This window comes from Oncorhynchus tshawytscha, linkage group LG02 (assembly GCF_018296145.1).
Source record: "Oncorhynchus tshawytscha isolate Ot180627B linkage group LG02, Otsh_v2.0, whole genome shotgun sequence".
Lineage (NCBI taxonomy): Eukaryota > Metazoa > Chordata > Actinopteri > Salmoniformes > Salmonidae > Oncorhynchus > Oncorhynchus tshawytscha.
The window spans coordinates 26,167,322-26,189,694 of NC_056430.1; the positions used below are offsets into that span (position 1 = coordinate 26,167,322).

General features: G+C 43.1%; 2 protein-coding genes across 12 annotated transcripts in view; one reads left to right on the forward strand and one right to left on the reverse strand.

The window, feature by feature from the left end:
- LOC112218790 (rap1 GTPase-activating protein 1) overlaps positions 1 to 2,775 on the forward strand; it is a 130,108-nt gene extending 127,333 nt beyond the window's left edge. For all 11 annotated transcript variants that reach the window (XM_024380008.2, XM_024380017.2, XM_024380026.2 and 8 more), the window contains one exon: positions 54 to 2,775. In XM_024380008.2, coding sequence (XP_024235776.1) covers positions 54 to 137 — 84 coding nt within the window. In that variant the 3' untranslated portion in view covers positions 138 to 2,775. The remainder of the gene's footprint in view (positions 1 to 53) is intronic.
- On the reverse strand, positions 2,242 to 22,059 carry LOC112218839 (protein-arginine deiminase type-2-like). Its single transcript, XM_042295751.1, has 16 exons — positions 21,844 to 22,059; positions 16,848 to 17,016; positions 16,157 to 16,226; positions 15,926 to 15,987; positions 15,403 to 15,520; positions 14,819 to 14,971; positions 14,473 to 14,663; positions 14,267 to 14,370; positions 14,035 to 14,146; positions 13,688 to 13,795; positions 13,263 to 13,414; positions 12,934 to 13,081; positions 12,607 to 12,700; positions 3,583 to 3,659; positions 3,345 to 3,473; positions 2,242 to 3,118 (listed from the first exon to the last, which is right to left on the reverse strand). Exons 1-16 carry the CDS (start codon positions 22,020 to 22,022, stop codon positions 2,885 to 2,887), a joined length of 2,100 nt encoding a protein of 699 aa, XP_042151685.1. The 5' UTR covers positions 22,023 to 22,059; the 3' UTR covers positions 2,242 to 2,884.
- Positions 22,060 to 22,373: the final 314 nt, after the last annotated feature.

Consider the following 22,373-nt stretch of genomic DNA (forward strand, 5'->3'; position numbering starts at 1 on the left):
TGATCTGTAGTAGTAAAGATGGTGTCTGACCCCAGTCCCTCCTCCTCCCACAGCATTCCCATAAGAGGCACCCCCTGCAGGAGATGAAGCAAGCGCACGTGTGTTCCACCACAGATGCAGAGGAGGAGCAGAGCTAGTCGCTGGGACAGACAGCTAGACCTGGTGTAAACTAGTCCAGTCTGAACAGCCAGGTCCATGGACATGCACTTACAGCCTTCCCTCATCCCAACTCTTTGTGGCTGACTCCCAGCATGCCTAGAGGGGTGAAGGAGAGGATCAGCCCGCACCCATTCCCAAAATGAGTGCCACTCACACAGTATCGCTTCTGGCTGTTGTCTGTTGGCTCGCTTAGCCTGCATATATTTCTGCTCCATGAGCTCTGTGAAGCCTAAATCTGTTCATGTGGTAACTCATAGTATACTCTCCCTTGTCCTCTCTATGGCATTGTTTTTGTTTTGGTTCGAAGGTGGAGGGGAGGATCTTAAGCATTAGACAGATTGGTGTTGCAGGAGATCCGTTGATCATGCATTAGGGGAAGTTTTCTGTTAGGCTAAAGAGGAATGCATGAGGAGGATAAGAGGGTGTTGTCCTGTTGTCATTGTTGGAAGAACTGACGTTATTGCTCCCATCAACCTCACGTCCCACCATGATGCTGTACATTTGTTATTCTTGGTGTCCCGGATCCTTTGATGTCACACCAAGCCTTGTGTTTTATTAATGGTCAATTAAGAGTGTAATGGTGGATGTTGACTAGAAACCTTTAGTAAATGTTACATGTTTTTGGTAGAAGGTACTTTTATCATCATGCTGCTGCTGGTTTTGATTCCATTATTCATTTCCCCTGACAAACTGTACAATTACAGTTCACAGTTTATGTTGATGAATGGACAATACTTTACTGACTCCATAATTATAGTCAACGTATTTCAGGCCATTTAAAGGGGTAATCTGCAGTTCAAACAATAACAAAGTCTTTACCCCGCCACTTTTTCGATAACCAGCTGAGTGATGGGGTTGGGGAAAAGTAACCACTCTCAAATTCCTAGACAGAGCTATGGATGCAAGGACTGACCATCCAGGATAGCAAAATTATACTTTTAACCATGTTGAGGCTATATAGTGTTTGTTTACAGTTACCTTGTTTACTAACTAATGAGTAAAACACACTTATGTTTTGGGTTTTGATGGGGTACGACAGTTGAACTAAGCGCATGAAGCATTTACAAGTAATATTCTTCAAGAATCAATAGGTATATATAATTAATTGAAATGTAAAAAAAGCTATGTAGCAATCTTAGATTGCCCCTATAAACTGAGGAAAAAAACATGAAGTATTGAATTACCGATAAGGTCTGGTGTCCAAACTAAATTACTCATCAGTCTTCATCACTGTCCCATACTGTAGATAGTACCACACAGTCAGACATTCCTCCAAGGTGACCCAACCAAAGCACACAGCCTCCAAAGCCAAGCTATTGTCCAGTGACTACTGTCTTCAGTTTATTTTTTAAAACCTCTAGTTTGATTTAAAGTATGTGTTTGGATGTGTATGCATGGTGAATGGTGTAAATCTGCTCGCAAAACCATGTCAACTGTACAGTACCATAGATTGTTTCTTCAAACCAGTCCAACTTCTCTAGAAAAGCAGACAGTCATTATTTCTTTAAATCAGTTTCGATAGAGAAATATGGCGATACAAGTGTAGATGTGTAAACCGGCACTACATTTTCAATTAATTGCTTTTTAAATTTTTTTTTATTTTTTATCTGACTTGGTTTTTAAAAAGAATTACACTGTGACAAGTCTTGAAGTGGCCTTTTTAATGATTGTGTTAAGTAAGCTGGAGGGTATCCCCCTTCATTTAAGGAATCTATCCCATGGTGGATATCGCCAACTGGAATCTATCACCAACTGGTTTGAATGTAAAACTAAACAGATATATGGATTCATTTGTAGACATCTGCTCTCAATGAATGGAACCTTTGTATCTTGTTGTAATGTTTTACATTTCCTGATTAGAGACATTTTCCCTCATCTCAGATTTATATAATGAAAAGACCTGATATGAAGGCATAGTTTCCATTACTTTTTATTTCAATTAAATGAACAAAAGCTAATATGGAATTTAGTTGCACTTTGTCAGTTGTGGCATTAATGCATAAACCTTTTACACTCCTTTGGAAATCTTTCAGTTGAATCTAAAGGATCTCTGTAAGTAAGGAACACTACATCAAAATACAGTAAGTTTGACAAGCATTTATTATTAAACACCATTATGAAGATTATGATTCAACAAAAATCTATTAATTGAAATGTGATTGGAAAGATGAGAAAGTAACCTTTCATCAGCTTAAGAGAGCCTTTGGAGTCAGTGTGTATTCCAGGCACTGAAACTCAAAATATATCAAACACAATTTTCATCTCAAAGCTTAAAATAAATGTATTAAAATTCACAAGTCTTCAGAAATGCTTGAATAGTTGGATCACACCCTCTGGTGGCTCCAGATTATACTTACACATTTCTCTGTGGTCCTGTTCATCTGTACCTGTGTTTGTACATGTAAATGCAAGACACTTGGATTGAGCACCCAGCCAATCCAAACAACAGATTCAGCCTACAATGTGCTTAATTCAGATGATTGTATTTCTGTTCTCGTTGATAATCTCCTTAAGCCCTTGTTTAAGTTGGAAAGTCTTGTTTATAAATATAGTTTTTCACCCTTTTGTAAAAAAAGGCAAATACATGTTTAATAAAGACAAAGGGGTAATACAGTACAAGGACTGTTGTTGTTTGAAGATGTCTGCTGCTGGCGAATGTTGCTGCTGTTTTACGTCAAGCCTTATTCCCTCTTTCTAACTACAACCATTCCTTGCCCCAAATCCCTCACATCTCCAGGTTCCACCACTTGAAGGAGAAGGGTTCCCTGCGAACGTTAGAGCCACAGTGAACCTCTCCCAGCAGTTTGTGGTAGGAGGCAAAGTCATCAATGTATGTGCAGCAGAGTCCCAGGCCCTCCATGAGGGAGGTCATCTCTGCCTCCAGGGCACAGCGGCCGTCCACCTTGGGCCCAAACGGTTTAGGGATGCCCAGGTTCTTCCCCAACACAATCATGTTCACCTGGAGGTAGAGACATATGCCTCAATTAGGATTTGCTTCTTGCGCTACTTGGGTAGTAGATGATTTGAGCATACTTCCTACTCACATGTAGAAAATCATCACAAAATGTCTAAAATGATTTGGCAGCATTTTTGAGTTTTGCGATTATGTAATGTAAAATGTATAACAAATAAAATAAGTACTTTTGGTTTGGAGGTGTTCTAGTGTAGAACCTGCGTCTGCTCACCATGTCTGGGTAATAGGCCACTGCCCTGTTCTCCTCCATCACATGGAAAAGGATGGGCAGATCAATGATATCATCGTCGTCTAAACCCAGCTCCCTCTTAAGGACATCCCTGTTCCAGTCTATACAGCTCTGTGGGACGACAGCAGTCACAACATCTACATGGTTATTTCACCAAGCACTGCAATGCTCTGCTAGCCACTCTGAGTAACTAGTTCATCTGGCGTTTAGTTTCCCTCACCTGGACATAGTTGTTTTCTGCTCTGAGTTTGTCATCACTCAATATCTCATCTACTGTAATCTCTTCTTCTTCAAGACCTGTTAGGATCGAGAAAGAAGTGGGTGTTAATTAGTAACACACACAGTATTATGTATTCCATTCACCCAGCTCAATGTAACATTGATAGGTTAAGGCTACTTGATACTCAAATGTTCCCTATACCCAACGAGGTTGTTACAACTTTGCCTATTAACGTAGATGCACAGGTAAAGAGAATTTTGTGAGTAATCAAGGTGACAGACATTGGCACATTCAATACTGCCTGTGTCTAGCTGATCTAGGGTGTAATCATTAGTCCAACAGTTGCAAACAAGAGTTTATATTAGACAAATGCAGGTATGTTTATCCCCGTTTCAGTAAAGCTTTTCAACAGAATGAATACACCTCTGATCACATACAAATCAAATCAAATTTTGGGTTCCCGAGTGGAGCTGCGGTCTAAGGCACTGCATCTCAGTGCAAGAGGTATCACTGCAGTCCCTGGTTCAAATCCAGGCTTCATCACATCTGGCTGTGATTGGGAGTCCCATAGGGCGGTGCACAATTGGCCCAGCATTGTCAGGGTTTGGCTGGGGTAGGTTGTCTTTGAATATAAGAATTTGTTCTTAACTGACTTGCCTAGTTAAATAAATATTGTATTGGTCACATACATTTGTTTAGCAGATGTTATTGCGGGTGTAGTGAAATACTTGTGCTTCTAGCTCCGACAGCGCAGTAATATCTAACAGTTTCATAACATATACCCAAAATACAGATAAATCTAAGTAAAGAATGGTTTAAGACAATATATACACCTCTGTTCGAATGTGTGGGGTCACTTAGAAATGTCCTTGTTTTTGAATGAAAAGCAGTTTTTTTGTCCATTAAAATAACATCAAATTGATCAGAAATACGGTGTAGACATTGTTGTAAATGTTGTAAATTACTATTATATAGTACTTGGAAACGTCCGATTTCTTTATGGAATAGCTATATAGGCGTACAGAGGTCCATTATCAGCAACCATCACTCCTGTGTTCGAATGGCACGTTGTGTTAGCTAATCCAAGTCGACAATTTTAAAAGGCCAACTGATCATTAGAAAACCATTTTGCAATTATGTTAGCACAGCTGAAAACTGTTGTTCTGATTGAAGAAGCAATATAACTGGCCTTCTTCAGACTAGTAGAGTATCTGGAGCCTATAATCAAACCCACAAATGCTGATGCCTTGTTCAGGGGCAGAATGACAGATTTTTACCTTGTCAGCTCAGGGATTCAATCTTGTAACCTTTCGGTTACTAGTCCAACGTTCTAACCACTAGGCTACCTGCCGCCCCTACAGTGGCATAGTATAGAGTACAGTATATACATATGAGATGGGTGATGCAATGTTTACAAACAACTAAAGTGACTAAGATACCGTAGAATAATATAGAGTACAGTTTACACATGAGATGAGAAATGCAAGATAAGGAGACATTCTTAATGTGGCTAGTGTTATATTTCCTTAAAGTGGCCAGTGATTCCTAATCTATGTCGTTAAGCATAGTTCACTTTGTATAGGCACAGTTCACTTTCCAGAGCAGCCACATACAAACAGCATGATCCCTTTAATTACTATAATTACTTCTCGATCTCATTATTTTCATTTTTATGAAATTCACTGAGGATGGTCCTCCATTGTGGCGAAATCTGCACGGAGCCTTCACCGTGCACTGCCACTTTAAGAGCAGTAAGGAAGGAGGAAATAAAGAGAGCTCATTCAGCTCTTTGGGGAGGAGCTCTTGGGTGGCGCGACAGTTTGATTGTGTGGGCTGTGCTGCAGAAGTTGTTTGTTTTCAGCGTGTGTAGTTTATAAAGTATTTAACTCAATCATCGGTGTAATCGCTCTAGGTCTTGGTTGTTTTCGTTTGGGACTGTGCCCGTTATGGATCACATGGATTAGTAGCAACATTGTTGCGAAGCTTTAACATACAAACCAACAAACCATCAGACAGTCAGACAGCACACCGGCACACCTGAAGACCACAGCTAAGATCTCTCTTTCTCTTCCCTCTCGTTCCAGTGCTTTACCCTGCAACAGACTCTCTATTTTTCCAATGCACTTCCCATTGAAGTTCATTAGAGCTGGACTATTATTGCCCTGCCAGAAGTATTTGGGTGGACATTTTAGTTAAAATGGAGGTTGCTTGCAAGTTATGCATTGTTATGTGAACTGTATTGAGGTGTACTAATGACATGTGGCCGAGAAGATTGTGGACATTTTTAAGGCATTTGTTGTGTCTATGAACACCCCCCACATTCATACCCTCTGCACTCCTCCACTGGACGATAATACATATTATTGCAAATCCTCTGTTGATGACTGGGTTCTTACTTGTATGAAGTTGCTGTTAAATTGCTCTGCCATTATTAGTATTATTATTATTGTATGAGGTATTCTTGTTGGGGTTACCCCTGTGCTGTGATGTGGGTTTTATATGGTGTGTATTCTTTTTTCTCTCCACTGGCTATCTGGTAAACAGGCTACACTCTAGGCAGTCTCTTCTGCTGATGTGTGTGGGTCTGGTAGTGGTACTCTCTCTATTCTACTCTTTTCCTTTCGGCATGGTTAATACCTGCCTGGCGCCCGAACAAAATCATTCTTTACCCCTCTCTAATGAATACCGCTACAGAATTGGCACCCAAACAGGGACTTGAAGAGAAACACTCATGACACCATCCACACAAGGTTGAATCATGTATTTTGTTGGAACCCCATACTGTGTCAATGTGGACACACCTGATGGTAATCATGTTCGGGGTTCTTTCATTGTGGAAGGACTCAATGAACTAATGGAGTTGGATAGCACTGCCCCTAATCCCCAGGCTTCTGGCTCACCTATAACATCTCCACCATTACCCTCCTCTCAAACCCTTCCTGTTACCCTGTCCAGAGAGACTGGGAGAGGTGTATCTGTGATCACTGGACAACTGGAACATCAATGGACACACACCAATCATAGTTTGACAATGCAGGAGAATGCCATTAGCAAACTCAGTGAATGTGTGGAGGCTCATCAGACAGATGTGCAGCGCAGGTTGGATTACCTTCCCTGTCAAATGGAGGAAAACCAACAACAAATTGTTCAGAGACAGAAATATTTACAAGATTCTCTGAAGCAGGATATTCAAGGGAAACTGCACTGGTTCAAAACACAAATGGAAACTAACCATCATCAAGTCATAATCTATCTTGAGGAGGAACAAAAACAGAGAGCAGAGGAGTCAGCCTCTGTTGTGAAGGGAGTGTGTTCTTATCTGAAGGAAGTTATGGAGGACATGAAGAACTCACAGGGGAATTACGATGTTTGATTGAACAGACTCAAAAGGACACCGTTAATGAGATGGAAAAAGCACAGAAGGCCACAGATCTTCAACTGGAAGAGCTGCACCAGGACGTAAAGCAGTGCTTTTCCCTTCTGGACAAATCTTCTGCACCTCCCTCAGGTTTTACCTCTGCCACTGGCTTGGCCAGTAAGGGAATAGGAACAGGTAGTACTACAAAAAACCCTCTGAAGATACTGTTAAACAACAGAACTCCCGCTGCCACTGGCTTGGCCAGTAAGGGAATAGGAACAGGTAGTACTACAAAAACCCCTCTGAAGATACTGTTAAACAACAGAACTCCCTCTGCCACTGCCATGCCTCCTCTAGAGCTCTCCCTCCCTATCAAACTACTTTTCCCCACTTTTGGCATCCCAGAAGATGATGTTGATCCACTGTTTTTCTTATCTAAGTGTAATGATTTTCTTTCTGTCCGGCCCCTTACTGACTTGGAGGTTCTTGCTACCCTCCGCAGTGTTCTCCATGGTACAGCAAGAGACTGGTGGGAGATAGCCCATGAACATGTGTCAACCTGAGAGGAGTTTCAAAAAAATATTCTTCTTAGCCTTCCTCTCAGAGGACTATGGAGATGAACTGTCGGAACGTGTTCGTAACAGAGTCCAGGGTGAAGCAGAGCCAATACGGGACTTTGCCTTCTCCTATCGAGTTCTATGTAGGAGATGGAAGGCTGACATTACTGAGCAGGAGATGGTCAAACTCCTTAAGAACATGGTTCCCCGCCTTGCTAGCCAACTTCGAGAACGTGTGCAGAACGTGGATGATCTGGTGCGTCTTTGGACTCAGTTGGAGAAGGACTGGAAGCACCACCTCCAAACTAAAAACCCTGTTCCCTCATCCCAGTATACCCATAACTCTCCTGGGGCTAAACCGTCTCAGATATTTGTACCCAAGATCCAGGACAAAAGTCCAGTTATGTGTTGGAGGTGTAAAGTCCAACATCCTCCAGATTCTTGCCCGCTCTATGTCCAGCGTCAGGATTCAGGAAAAGGTCAGAAAGGACTGAAGACTGAAAGTCTAGACAGGCGTGGTGGCTTGCATACAATTGGGTCAGCCTTAATGCCCACCATGAAGCCTTTAGACAGCACAGCTAGCGGCCTTATTCCTATTCCGCAACAACTATTGGTTCCTCTGACTGTTAGGAACTGGAGAGGGAAGGCCATAATCGACACAGGGGCATCTTACACCCTGATGTAAGAGGCCCTGTGGCAGAACATGGCATGAGGAGCTATGAACATGGGAGGAGGGACCATTGTACTTGGCCAATGGAGAACCTACCACTCCCTTGGGCTGGATTAGTATAATAATAAAACTGCATGGTGAGACTATTAACCTTCCTGTGGCTATTCTTGCAGATTAAAGCCTTGCATTTGCTGTAGTCCTTGGCCTAGACTCCCTGATCTTCAGTGGACTGACCATCTCGATGTCCGAACCCTCCTATCGGCTGCACTCTGACTATTCTCAGCCTCATCCATTTCAACCTGGTAATGCACTGATTTCAGGCTTGAGCCTGCTACATTATGCAGAGTCCGGACAGGGTCAAGTCAGAGATGGAGAAAATATAAAGAGACAAAGACAAAAACATGTGCCACCAGTGAAGTCTGAGAACCCAACTATCACCCTGATTACCGCCGTACCCCCCCCCCTTCTATCTGAGAGCAAAAACAAACCTGATGCAGATTTCTACATCAAACAAGCAGTGGAACAGGCATGTCTGTCGGATGATGAAAGGTGGCAGCTCTCCCAGATGTTGGACGTGAACAGTGAGGTCTGTACTCTTACACTCGGCCGTACAACCGTCTTCAAACACAAAAGCTATACCCGACATGAGGTCCCCATTAAGCAGCGTCCCTACAGGCTGTCCCCTGTCAAACTGGCAATTCTCAATGAACAACTCAAAAGCATGTTGGAGAATGGAATTGTGGAACCTTCTTTTTCCGGATGGGCTTCTCCGGTTGTCCTGATTCCTAAGAAAGATGGTGGATATCGATTCTGTGTGGACTACTGGAAGCCGGATGCCATAACAGAAAGCGATGCCTACCCTCTACCAAACATAAATGACATACTGGAATCTCTGGCAGGAGCATCCATCTTTAGTAATCTGGATCTGAACAGTGGTTATTGGCAGGTGTCAATGGATCCCGCTAGTCAGGATAAGACTGCCTTTGTCGCCCCTGCTGGTTTGTACTCCTTCAAAGTCATGCCTTTTGGTTTGAAGAATGCTCCAGCAACCTTCCAAAGGTTGATGGAGACTGTCCTGGGAGATCTGAGGGGTAGAAATTGTCTTGTGTATCTGGATGACATCATAATCTACTCCTCCTCTGTTGCGGATCATCTGCAAGACATTCAGTCCGTCTTCGACAGACTAAAGGCTGCAGGTTTGACCTTGAACTTGAAGAAGTGTCATTTCTGTCTGCCAGAACTCAAGTTCCTTGGTCATGTGGTTAATGCTGAAGGTATCCATGTAGATCCAGGCAAAGTTGCAGCCGTGCAGGAATTCTCAATTCCCACATCCCTCAAGGCTGTTCAGCGGTTGCTGGATGGTACCACAGGTTTGTGCCTGACTTTTCAAAGGTAGCCGAACCCCTCAACCACCTTAAGAGGTGAAATTCCAATGGACCCCTCCATGCCAAAGTGCATTTGAAGCACTCAAAAACAGTCTAATTACTCCTCCAGTGCTTGGACATCCTAACCTGAATGCTCATTTCATTGTGTACACGGATGCAAGTCAAACAGGACTTGGTGCAGTCTTGGCTCAACAAACAGGACTTGGAACGGAAGAAGTTCTTGCCTATGCAAGTCGCACCCTTAATTCAGCCCAGAGGAATTATTCAATGACTGAAAGGGAGTGCCTCGCTGTGGTCTGGGCTTTGGAGAAATGGAGCTACTACTTGGAGGCAAAGATCTTCACCGTTGTCACAGACCATGCTGCTCTGCAGTGGGTTCTGGCATCAGGCAAGACCAACAGCTGTCTTATTCACTGGTCTATCAGACTGCAGAAGTTTGAATTCCTCATTGAGTATCGCAAAGGAAAACTGAACGTTGTACCAGATGCCCTTTCTCGGATTACAGAGACTGCCAATGTTTGTCCTCCCTTGTGCAGTACTTATACTACCGCTACATGTCTGGATGATTATTTTCCTCTGGATGATGAGTGTATGGAGAGCACAACAGAAGGATGCTGCCATCCTAGCGATCCACAAGAGTCTGTCTGAAGAAGACTCCAAGAGTCGCTTCAATGATATGTATAGCATAATTCAGGATAAAGTGTATCGAAATACTCCAAGAGGAAATGGAATACACAGTACCCATTATCACGTCTTCATTCCCTCTACATTGAGTGACCAGATAATCCAAGCTTATCATGCCAATCCCATGAGTGGCCTTCCACTCATGGGATTGTTTTTAAAACTTATCGAAGACTACAAGAGGTGGTTTACTGGCCAGGCATGTGGGTTGATACCCGGAAGTTTGTACAGCAGTGTGAAGTCTGCCAGAAATACAAACCAGACATTGGCAGACCTGCCGGGAAAATGCAGCAGACCGTGGTGAACCATCCAATTGAAATGTTGGGAATTGACCTCATGGGACCTTTTCCTCCCTTTTTGGTGGTAGTGGACTACTACACACACTGGGTGGAGTTGTTTCCCCTCCGCAAAGCCACTGCATAAGCCATTGCTCTAATTCTGAGAAGGGAGGTCTTTACCAGATTCGGGATTCCAGACCAAATCCTCTCTGACCGAGGTCCGCAGTTCATATCAGGAATCTACAAAGAGCTCTGTACCTACTGGGGTGTAAATGCCAAGTTGACCACAGCCTATCATCCTCAGACGAACCTGACCGAGAGGGTAAACCGAACCCTGAAGGGGATGATTGCTTAATTCGTGGGGGATCAGCACAAGGTGGGATCAGCATCTCCCTGAATTTCGCACTGAACTCTGCCATGCAGGAGACTTCTGGGGTCACTCCCGCCAAACTCCACCTGGGAAGACCACAAAGAGTTCAGATGGACAGAGTCTTGCAAAGTTCCAATGTTTCACCTGACTGCCCAGCGTTTGATGCCCTACAACACCACCACACCTTGCTAGCCAGAGTGGAGGCCAGCAAAACCAAAGCCAAACAACGACAGCTGAGAAACTATGACAAACATAGACGAGATGTATTTTTCCGACCCAAGTCTCGTGTTTGGGTACGTTCACATCATCTGTCAAAGGCGTCTAAATAGTTCACTGCCAAGCTAGCTTCGAGATGGAAAGGTCCATACCGTGTAGTGCAGCAGTTGGGACCAGTGAACTACTTGGTTCGTTTGGAGGACACTGGGGAAGATGTCAGGACGGTGCATGTTGTTGACCTAAAGCCCTGCTACCCTACGGCAGAAGAGCTGGATCGCAGGCAAAAGCAACACCTGCAGGACCTCTTTGTGGAGGACTCTGATGATGAGGACTTCCCTGGTTTTGTGTAGCAGGAACATGAACCTGTCAAAGCCTGCATCCTCTCTGTTTCTACAAGCTTGTTTTTTCATGGGGGGAGGAGTGTTGCGAAATCTGCACGGAGCCTTCACCGTGCACTGCCACTTTAAGAGCGCATGAGCAGTAAGGAAGGAGGAAATAAAGAGAGCTCATTCAGCTCTTTGGGGAGGAGCTCTTGGGTGGCGCGACAGTTTGATTGTGTGGGCTGTGCTGCAGAAATTTTGTTTGTTTTCAGCGTGTGTAGTTTATAAAGTATTTAACTCAATCATCGGTGTAATCGCTCTAGGTCGTGGTTGTTTTCGTTTGGGACCGCGCCCGTTATGGATCACATGGATTAGTAGCAACATTGTTGCGAAGCTTTAACATACAAACCAACAAACCATCGGACAGTCAGACAGCACACCGGCACACCTGAAGACCACAGCTAAGATCTCTTGTTCTCTTTCTCTTTTTCTCTTCCCTCTATCGTTCCAGTGCTTTACCCTGCAACAGACTCTCTATTTTTCCAATGCACTTCCCATTGAAGTTCAATAGAGCTGGACTATTATTGCCCTGCCAGAAGTATTTGGGTGGACATTTTAGTTAAAAGGGAGGTTGCTTGCAAGTTATGCATTGTTATGTGAACTGTATTGAGGTGTACTAATGACATGTGGCCGAGAAGATTGTGGACATTTTTAAGGCATTTGTTGTGTCTATGAACACCCTCCACATTCATACCCTCTGCACTCCTCCACTGGATGATAATACATATTATTGCAAATCCTCTGTTGATGACTGGGTTCTTTCTTGTATGAAGTTGTTGTTAAATTGCTCTGCCATTATTAGTATTATTATATGAGGTATTCTTGTTGGGGTTACCCCTGTGCTGTGATGTGGGTTTTATATGGTGTGTATTCTTTTTTCTCTCCACTGGCTATCTGGTAAACAGGCTACACTCTAGGCAGTCTCTTCTGCTGATGTGTGTGGGTCTGGAAGTGGTACACTCTCTATTCTACTCTTTTCGGCATGGTTAATACCTGCCTGGCGCCTGAACAAAATCATTCTTTACCCCTCTCTAATAAATACCGCTACACCACCTTTGAGGAGCCTCCACTGATACAGGTGTAACTATGGTGATACACACTGAAATTAGACCCTTAACTGAAATCCTACCGTCAAACATTTTGGCTTGTCCATGCCCGTCGTTCTGTAAGCCTCTGAATAGTTTGTAGCCTGCGTCGGGGCTGGCGAGCAGCAGCCGGAATCCCTACACAGAGAAACAGAGGACAAAGACAACATTGGCTGTGCGCTTCATTTGACTTCCTGACAGCTTTACATTATCACATAAACCACATGGCAGCCACAGCCTGCGTCATGTCTAAATACTTAACAATTCTTTGATCGCCGTCATTTCTACTCTATATTAAAGAACACAGTGTTTTTAACTCACATGTTCTAATAGAGCGGGCAACTATACTTTCCTTGACAATATTGTTTTACCTTTTTGTCAGGAGCTGGGACAAAAGTCATGAATTCATCCACATGCCCAACCAGAAGCCAATCAGAGAACAGTGCAATGGGCTCCTGCACTTTCTGTGCCCAAAGGAAGTCTTGCACTACTTTGGTCATGTTGCGGCCCTTGGTTGCCCTGAAAAGTTAAACAGCCTTATCACCACTGCTCACAGCCATATCTTTGTTCTAAATATTAATGAATCATTAGCAAGAGATTTGAAGAAGGAAGAAGCATCAACTTTATTTAATAAGTCAATCAACTTTGGAATAAAGGCAAATATTGGTATCTAAAAACCACTGAAGCAAGTTACACTCACGTGGGGAAAGCCACTCCAATTATGATCCTGCCCAGAGGGTAGATTTTTCCATTTACAATAACTGGAGGGCTAACTTCCAGGTTACCAAACGAATCCAAGCTGCTCACTTCCACATTATATGCTGTCCTCGTCACATAGCCAAAGTCTGGGCCCTGAGGGCACCAGGCAGAGAGAGGTTGAGAAATCAAATCAAATTTATTTATATAGCCCTTCGTACATCAGCTGATATCTCAAAGTGCTGTACAGAAACCCAGCCTAAAACCCCAAACAGCAAGCAATGCAGGTGTAGAAGCACGGTGGCTAGGAAAAACTCCCTAGAAAGGCCAAAACCTAGGAAGAAACCTAGAGAAAGAGTTTCACCACATCCCTCACAGTATGGAAATAAGAACATTTTAACTGCAGGTGTGGTGAATGCCTTTTCTTACCAGTAGCACATCATAAGGGAAATCCTGTAGTTCTCCGTCTCGGGGGGAGTCCAGCACAACAGGGAAACGTTGGTGAGGAGAGTCAATGTAGCCAAACTCTATCTCATCCTGAGGGAGAAAACTTCTTTACATGTCTATTATATTTCTATATTTTTCATGCAGTTAGAAACAAAGACACTGGTCTATGTTCTGATTTATTTTAGTTGAAACCGAGAGACAAGACTGACAATGATTTACATTGATGTAAAAGGATGTGAAATAAATGGTGTTTAAAAAAGGTTGAAATTGAAAAAAGTTCAAATGCACAAAAGTGCATGATAGGCTAGGAGCTGAATCTCACTGCTTACCTGCATCCAGCGGTCTCCTCTGTTCATGTACTCATGACAAACCTTCAGCTTGTACCCACTGTTCTCCACTAGCCTCCTCATTCCCTTTAGGAACTGGTAGTTATCAGATGTGCTGGGTAACCAAATGCACAGAAACAGTTGTCTGAGTACGTTTACAGAGAGCACCATCATTATTTCCATCAACATCAATTTCCATCAACAACAACAAACATCAATCATCATTATCTCTCACCTGCAGACAAAGACCTCCACAGGGTTGAGTGTGTTGGGTGTCATGATCCAGGGAGCCACACGGAACACCACCCTGTCTGTAAAGATAGGCGTCTCAGGGAAGCCCTGGCAAAATAACGGAACAAAAACATGAATGATAGATTCCACGACAGAGGTACAGTATATACCCTTTGAAGTTTTAAACCATGAACAGTAGTTTCAATGTACCGGAGAGCTGGGCTCCAGTAGGCTGAGGCTGATGCTGATGAGGCCCTCAAAGTCTTTGTCAGGGAATCTCAGGCCCTCGACGTAGAAATTCATCTCAGCGTTTCCCCCGAGGTACGGGACCTCCTTGGACAAATCCTCACTGCCCAGCACCAGTGGGTAGTCCTTCACAAAGCTCTTGTAGAGCAGGTTTTCTGCAGCAGTAAATCATTTTTTATAATGAGGATCAAATGTATCTCCATTTATATGCATACAGAGCATTAAAACCCTATTGTATACACATTATACATGCATGGACAGCCACAAGAACACGTAAAAGATCTGACTGGACAAAATGTCATTGACTCACTCAGTGTTTGGTGCATGCCTGCTGTGGACCTGGTTCTGAAGACCCTGACACTCTCTGCATCCCCCTGGGAGATGTGCATGGTCAGCTTGTAGCCCTCTGGGAGCTTGGCAGGGCCACTGGTCCGCAGCACCATTGGGGACATGTCTTTCAGATCTGACATTTCACAAATACTGACATTATTGTGCATCAAGTGTCAACCCATCAATGTCATAATCAATGTGACCTCATCTCAATGTGGCTCCCAGGATTTGGTATGCCATCATTGTAGATAAAAATGTGTTCTTAACTGATTTTCCTAGTTATATAAAGGTTAAAAAACACACAGGTATGACAATGTGTAATACAACTACTTATCCTAGAAGGATAGTGGTCGTGAAGGAACCATCAAACCACACCAGACACACCCCTAGCTCAGGCAGTTTGTGTTTAGCTAACACAAATACACACATCCCTACTGCTCCTCTCTGCTGACTACACACAAAACACAGACCTGCAGCCTTTAAAATGTTGATTTATTGCCATGCCTGCATCACTGTCACCCAGTCAGCTCAGTGGGCCAGGATGACTTGGCTGTTGTTATATACCTGAGACTCTCGTGACCTCAGCACACTCACTGTCCCGCCTCTTCCCATAGGTGTGTTCTGAGTCACAGTTGACCAGTAGGATGGCACCATGGCCATTAGGCCCCCACATCCACGATCCCTGCAGAGAGATAAACACTGTCTTTCAAAAACAAGAACTAACACTGCCCTGCCGAATGAGCTTTTCCCAATGTGTTTCCATGAGGTTAGATTAGATTAGATTTACAGCTGAAAAGCACAACGTTCAAAATAATTTCCCACTTCCAGGAATATAGTATGAACAGTATTTTGATATACCTATTAATATCAGTGGAAGGCTGTGCCCTGTGTGAGATGACAGATAATTTCCTAGAAGTGCCTTGGCAATCTTCCTTTGTGTTTTGGAAAACAGCATGAACACTAGTCTTCTGACATGCCTATTCATGTTAGAACGTCTCCTTATGTACCCTGCTGTGTTAAGAAACAAAGATAGCGACCTCTGAGCTGAAAGAGCCCTGCCTGGACAGACCCAGCAGACATAACCCACCTTGTTGGGGTTGTTCCTCTCCACCTGGCCATCTCGATCAGCATCTACATCCAGAGAAATCTCTACAAGACAGAGAGGCCCTGGGTGTCACTGAAGCTCATGAGCTGCTTTGGGGTCTCAAGTTAAATATCAAAATGTACAAATGACATTCACAAAGGTATGCTTTGAAGGTGGGGGAGGGTGGTAGTTTATATGGGTGGGCTCTCCTGTCCTAAGCATAACACAACATACCAACAGCGGTGAGGTGAACGACAGCTTTCCCTAACACCTCCGTCTTCTCTCCATAATACATGACCGATAGCTGCACAACAAAGGACAACGTTTACAAAGTTAAACATCTAGAACACTGGTGACTAAGCAGTGGTTGTGTTTTGATGGGGTCTTCTATGATATATTAATGTCCAGATATGTACAGTACATAATTTCTAAACAACTTGCCCATTCTGGATCTGACAAAAGGTGTCATTCAATTCCTTATCAATTGAACTGGCACTATGATTAACCACATCACTTTCCACTGTTTGACATCTCTCTGGTATCAGGTTGAGAGTGCCACATTTGCATTATTTCAGTGTGGTTTGCACGCCACTCTTAAGAGGCGTAGGAGCAGCAAATACTTGATTTGTTTTTCTTATTAACATAATTCACTGTAGGGTGTTCAGTCCCGATAGGAAATATTCAACTCAGGATTCTATGAATAAGATCAGGGTACACTCTTAGAAAAAAGGGTTCCAGGGTCGCCTTAGGAGAACCCTTTTGTTTCAAGGTAGAACTATTTTGGGTTCCATGTAGAACTCTCTGAAAATGGTTCTTCAAAGGGTTCCCCTTCGGGGACAGCCAAATAACCCCTTTAGGTTCTATATAGCACCTTTTTTCTACGAGTGTAGCTATCATGGCTGTGGGAGTGGCCTACTTTATTTACCTTGCTATCATTTCCCACTTCGCTGGCAGTGTCCATGGTGATAAGAAGCATTGTATTACCATTGAGAGAGGTGGGGAGGGTCCCACTCTCCAGTGGGGGTGGGGTGATCCTGTACTGCACTCTGGGACTGCATTGCACAGAGAAGTACTTGGAGGTAGGAGGGGCACTCCTTGGGGAACAATAAATACATGTGACAGTTACACATCACATCCTGATACTTTTCTTATACAAATCTATAGCAATAACAGAGAAAACACAAGAGGACATACCTATAGTGCAGTGGAGCACCAGCAGTGAGTGCAGTTCATTATCCCCTATTTCCAGAAGCAAGAGGTGGCAGTGCTAGTTCTAAAGTTACATCGCTATAGTAATCGTAGAGGTATGATGTCTTCTACATGAGTAAAGTACCAAAGAGGGAGAAATACTGGACTGTCAACCTACACAAGAATACTGGCAAAAAGGATTGTACATATGTCTAAGTATCAACCAACATCCCGAGTTGTTACACTCAGTATGACACTTGTTTCTAAACATTAGGCTTAGCTGTAAAACCTAACACCTGGAGTCCAGACTGAGCCTGTCCCGCTGTATGATAGGAGACAGGCGCAGGAATACGTAATAGGGTTTTTTACGTCATGAAAACGATGGGGACGAAGCCCAAAACAAACACGTATATATAACACAGGGATGTAACCCAAACAAAAGAATGAGGTGCAAACTAAATAATACACGGGACGAGACCCGTAATAACAACTGCACAAAAACACGTGGCATGAAAGCGGATACAGCAGAGCCCAATTTTTCAGTTTTTGATTTGTTAAAAAAGTTTGAAATATCCAATAAATGTCGTTCCACTTCATGATTGTGTCCCACTTGTTGTTGATTCTTCACAAAAGAATACAGTTTTATATCTTTATGTTTGAAGCCTGAAATGTGGCAAAAGGTCGCAAAGTTCAAGGGGGCCGAATACTTTCGCAAGGCACTGTATATAACATACTAATCAGGGGGAATGGGAACCAGGTGTGCGTAATGAGACAAGACAGTCCGGGGTTTGTGGTGATGAATCCAATTCAGTGACGCCTAGAAAGCCGGTGACGTACAGTAGACCTCCGGAGATGGTGAACGGAATGAGCAGCAGTAGGGGGGATCCGTGACAGAGCCCAGGAGGTGGTTCACACCAAAGGAACATTAGGTTTGTGGGGGAGGGATAGTATTCGCCCGAACAACAGAGGCTAGGCTACTCTAAACAAGAGCAAAAAGAGAAGTTCTTAACAAGAAGTTGAAGTTGTTACACACCAATGCTGTGAAACCATCTGTATCTGCTGTGCAATCATACCATGTGGAGAGTCTGATAAACTAACTGCAGTCGTAGTCAAGATAGTCCCACAATATGTTTAATTCTTCAGGTAGGCGATTTGTGTTGGGCTTACCACTTTTTTGTATCATGTTAACTTGGAAATCATAGGCCATAATAACTGCTTATAACCCATTGAATTCAGTTGCAATGGAGTAATATGAATTGACAGCTTTTAATGATAAAAAGGAGTCTGTTGAGAACATGAGGTCTGACTCCTCCTCTGAATACAAATGCCAGTCACAAACAGTTCTTTCAGCCCAATTTTGGGGCATGATCATCCAAATCCTTCTGCAGTTGGAATATCCAAGAAGTAAAATGACAACAAAATAGTCAGTGGATGTAATCCGTCTTTTAAAAACATATTATCACTGCAGGAACTACAAGTGGAATAAGATTATAAAGCTATTAAATTATTAGAATCAATTCACTTAAAGAAATAAAGCAATTCAGTACTGTGCGCCTCCAAACCTGGGACAAACTATCCAGCTAGCGCATAATATTCTGAGAACCACATGTTCAAATCAAAATAAAATCAAATGTTATTGGTCACATGCACATGGTTAGCAGATGTTATCGCGAGTGTAGCAAAATACTTGTGCTTCTAGTTCCGACAGTGCAGTAATATCTAACACGTAATCTAACAATCAGCGAAGTGGAGATGTTGTTTCCTACCTTCACCACCTGGGGGCGGCCCGTCAGGAAGTCCAGGATCCAATTGCACAGGGCGAGGTTGAGACCTAAGGCCTCAAGTTTGTTAATGAGCTTGGAGGGTATTATGGTGTTGAATGCTGAGCTGTAGTCAATGAATAGCATTCTTACATAGGTATTCCTCTTGTTCAGATGGGATAGGGCAGTGTGCAGTGTGATGGCAATTGCATTGTCTGTGGACCTATTGGGGCAGTATGCAAATTGAAGTTGGTCTAGGGTGGCAGGTAAGGTGGAGGTGATATGATCCTTGACTAGTCTCTCAAAGCACTTCATGATAGAAGTGAGTGCTATGGGGCGATAGTCATTTAGTTCAGTTACATTTAACTTCTTGGGTACAGGAACGATGGTGGCCATCTTGAAGCATGTGGGGAAAGCGGACTGGGATAGGGAGAGATGGAATATGTCAGTAAACATACCAGCCAGCTGGTCTGCGCATGCTCGGAGGACGCAGCTAGGGATGTCATCTGGGCCGGCAGTCTTGTGAGGGTGATCACGTTTAAACGTCTTACTCATGTCGGCCATGGAGAAGAAGAGGGAGGGCCTGCAGTCCTTGGTAGGGGGCCACGTCGGTGGCACTGTATTATCCTCAAAGCAGGCAAAGAAGGTGTTTAGTTTGTCTGGAAGAAAGACGTCGGTGTCCGTGACTTAGCTGGTTTTCTATTTGTAGTCCAGGATTGCGTGTAGACCCTGTCACATAAGTCTCGTGTCTGAGCCATTGAAGACGCCTGTTAGATTGCCTTGCGGAGGGAATAACTACACTGTTTGTATTCGGCCATATTCACAGTCATCTTTCCATGGTTAAATGTTGTGGTTCGCTCTTTCAGTTTTGTGCGAATGCTGCTATCTACCCACAGTTTCTGATTAGAGTAGGTTTTAATAGTCACAGTGGGTACAAGATCTCCAATGCACTTCCTTATAAACTCACTCACAGAATCAGCTTATAAATCAATATTATTCTCTGAGGCTTCCTGGGAACATTTCCCAGTCTGCATGATCAGAACAATCTTGTAGCGTGGATTCCGATTGGCCAAACCAGCGTTGAATAGTTCTCGTCACGGGTACATCCTGTTTCTACCTATAGGATGGGAGGAGCTAAATGGAGTCGTGGTCAGATTTGCTGAAGGGAGGGGGGGGGCTTGTATGCATTGCGGAAGTTAGAGTAGCAGTGATCCAGTGTATTGCCCGCACGAGTGCAACAATCAATATGCTGATAGAGTTTAGGTAGCCTTGTTCTCAAATTTACTTTGTTATAATCCCCAGCTACAATACATGCAGCCTCAGGATATATGGTTTCCAGTTTTCACAGAGTCCAGTGAAGTTCCTTGAGGGCCATCCTGGTATCGGCTTGAGGGGGGATATACACGGCTGTGACAATAACCAACAAGAATTCTCTTTGGGAGATAATATGGTCGGCACTTGATTGTGAGGAATTCTAGGTCAGGTGAACAAAAGGACTTGAGTTCCTGTATGTTATTATGATTACACCATGAGTCGTTAATCATGAAAACTACACTCTCGCCATTCCTCTTCCCAGAGAGATATTTCTGTTGGCGCTACGCATAAAGAATCCTGATGGCTGTACCGACTCTGACAACATATCCCGGGAGAGCCATGTTTCCGTGAAACAGAGTATGTTACAATTCCATATGTCTCTCTGGAAAGCAACCCTTGCCCTAATGTAGTCTACCTTGTTATCTAGAGACTGGATATTGGCGAGTAATATACTCGGAAGCAGTGGGTGGTGTGCACAACTCCGAAAGTCTGACCATGAGGCTGCTCCGGCTACCTCTTCTGGAGGCGACATTATTTTGGGTCGGCATCTGGGGTCAGATCATATGCCCTGGGTGGTGATGCGAACAAAGGATCCACTTTGGGAAAGTCGTATTCCTGACAGTGAGGTTGGTAAGTTGACATTGCTCTGATATCCAATAGTTCTTCCCGGCTGTATATAATAACACTTCAAATTTTCTGGCCTAACAATGTAAGAAATAATACATTAAAAAAACAAAATACTGCATAGGTTCCTAAGGACTAGAAGCAAGGCGACCGTCTCTGTCGGCTCCATCTTGTCATCTTGCCGCATGTTTCTTAGAGCTTGGTCAGAGCGTGGTTGTCCTATGGTTATTTTGGATACAACCTTCCCATAACATTTCCTACAGCTTTCCTCATGGTTCTATTTAAAGTAATGTTCTCAAATTGTTCAGAGGACATCAAGAAATAACATTTTTCTGTGGGACTTCCAGTACTTCAGCATAGGTTTTTCTGCATGTTTCCTCATTGTTCTATTTAAAGTAATCTTCTCAGAACATTAAGACAACTTTCCATAAAAAACACCAGAAAACATTGACGTATAAAGAATGTTGTAAGAATTTGATTTAAAACATATACACTCAGCATCAACAAGACTATATATATCCTCTATATTGTTAAGTGTGTTCAGGTGTGTTGGCCATGCCCACTAATTGGCCACACCTGATCTTAATAAGTGCTCGTTTTCTTTGAAATTAGGGTCTGTTTGAATAGACTAAAATGAACAGCTTTGGAGCAATCTGTGCTCGTAGTTCAAAACAGTTAACCCAAATTAAGATAGCAGTTTTATTGAAACATGTTATAACTTATTTAATACCTTCAATTAGAATTTCAGTTATCTGAATGTTAATAAAACCTCTCAGGAAAACATTTAGGGAACCATAGAAAAACATTCTCTGAACCTCCCTACAACCTAAAAATGTATGTTTGCAGAACAGGCAAAATTTGGGTAGGCTACTGAGCGATAATCCCCAAATAGTTTATATAGCAGTATATAACTGGTGAAACTATACATTGCCATACACTTTACCGTGTTTTAGGCTACAATGTAGCCAACAACAGCTTACTACCACCTGAAGACATCTATTGGTGCAGTAGCCTAGCATAGATACACACACTCACCTGTTTAGGTTCACTTTCAACACCGTACCAACAACATAAAGAGCCCTCAAAGTTTTCTCAATGTCGAGACGAAATGTCTGTTGATACGGTACTGGCATGTCGGTTGCTTTTCTCTTATTAAGGTGCTGAAGAAGATTAGGGTGCCTGGTCATAGAAACTTGTTCCTGTGAAACATCCATGGTGATACAGTATATTGCAGAGGAGCAGATTGATGAAATGAGATATGGCGGTGGAGGGTAGGCTTGGCCCTATTGTTAAGGGGGTGTGTTCCTGACAGTAATTTGAGGCAGAAGAGGCTGCAATTACCCAGCAAACCAAACATGTGCCAACTTGCATTGCAGTCAGCACTTGAATAGCAACAGGATAATGTAGGCATAGGCCTAAACTAAGCCTGCAGTATACATTTTGTTGTCACACTGATTGTCATGTTGAAGGCCATATTTGAATCACATAAAAACAGTTGATGTCAGAAGTTTAAATACACCGTAATTAAATACATTTAAACTCAGGTTTGCACAATTCCTGATATT

Excerpts from the sequence above, each read along its gene's own strand:
- LOC112218839 (XM_042295751.1), bottom strand. The coding sequence starts at position 22,022 with ATGGATGTTTCACAGGAACAAGTTTCTATGACCAGGCACCCTAATCTT. Across the intron at positions 14,972-15,402 it reads TGAGGTCACGAGAGTCTCAG|ATCTGAAAGACATGTCCCCA; the intron begins GTATATAACAAC and ends GTGAAATGTCAG. Across the intron at positions 13,082-13,262 it reads ATTGGAGTGGCTTTCCCCAC|GGCAACCAAGGGCCGCAACA; the intron begins GTGAGTGTAACT and ends TTAACTTTTCAG.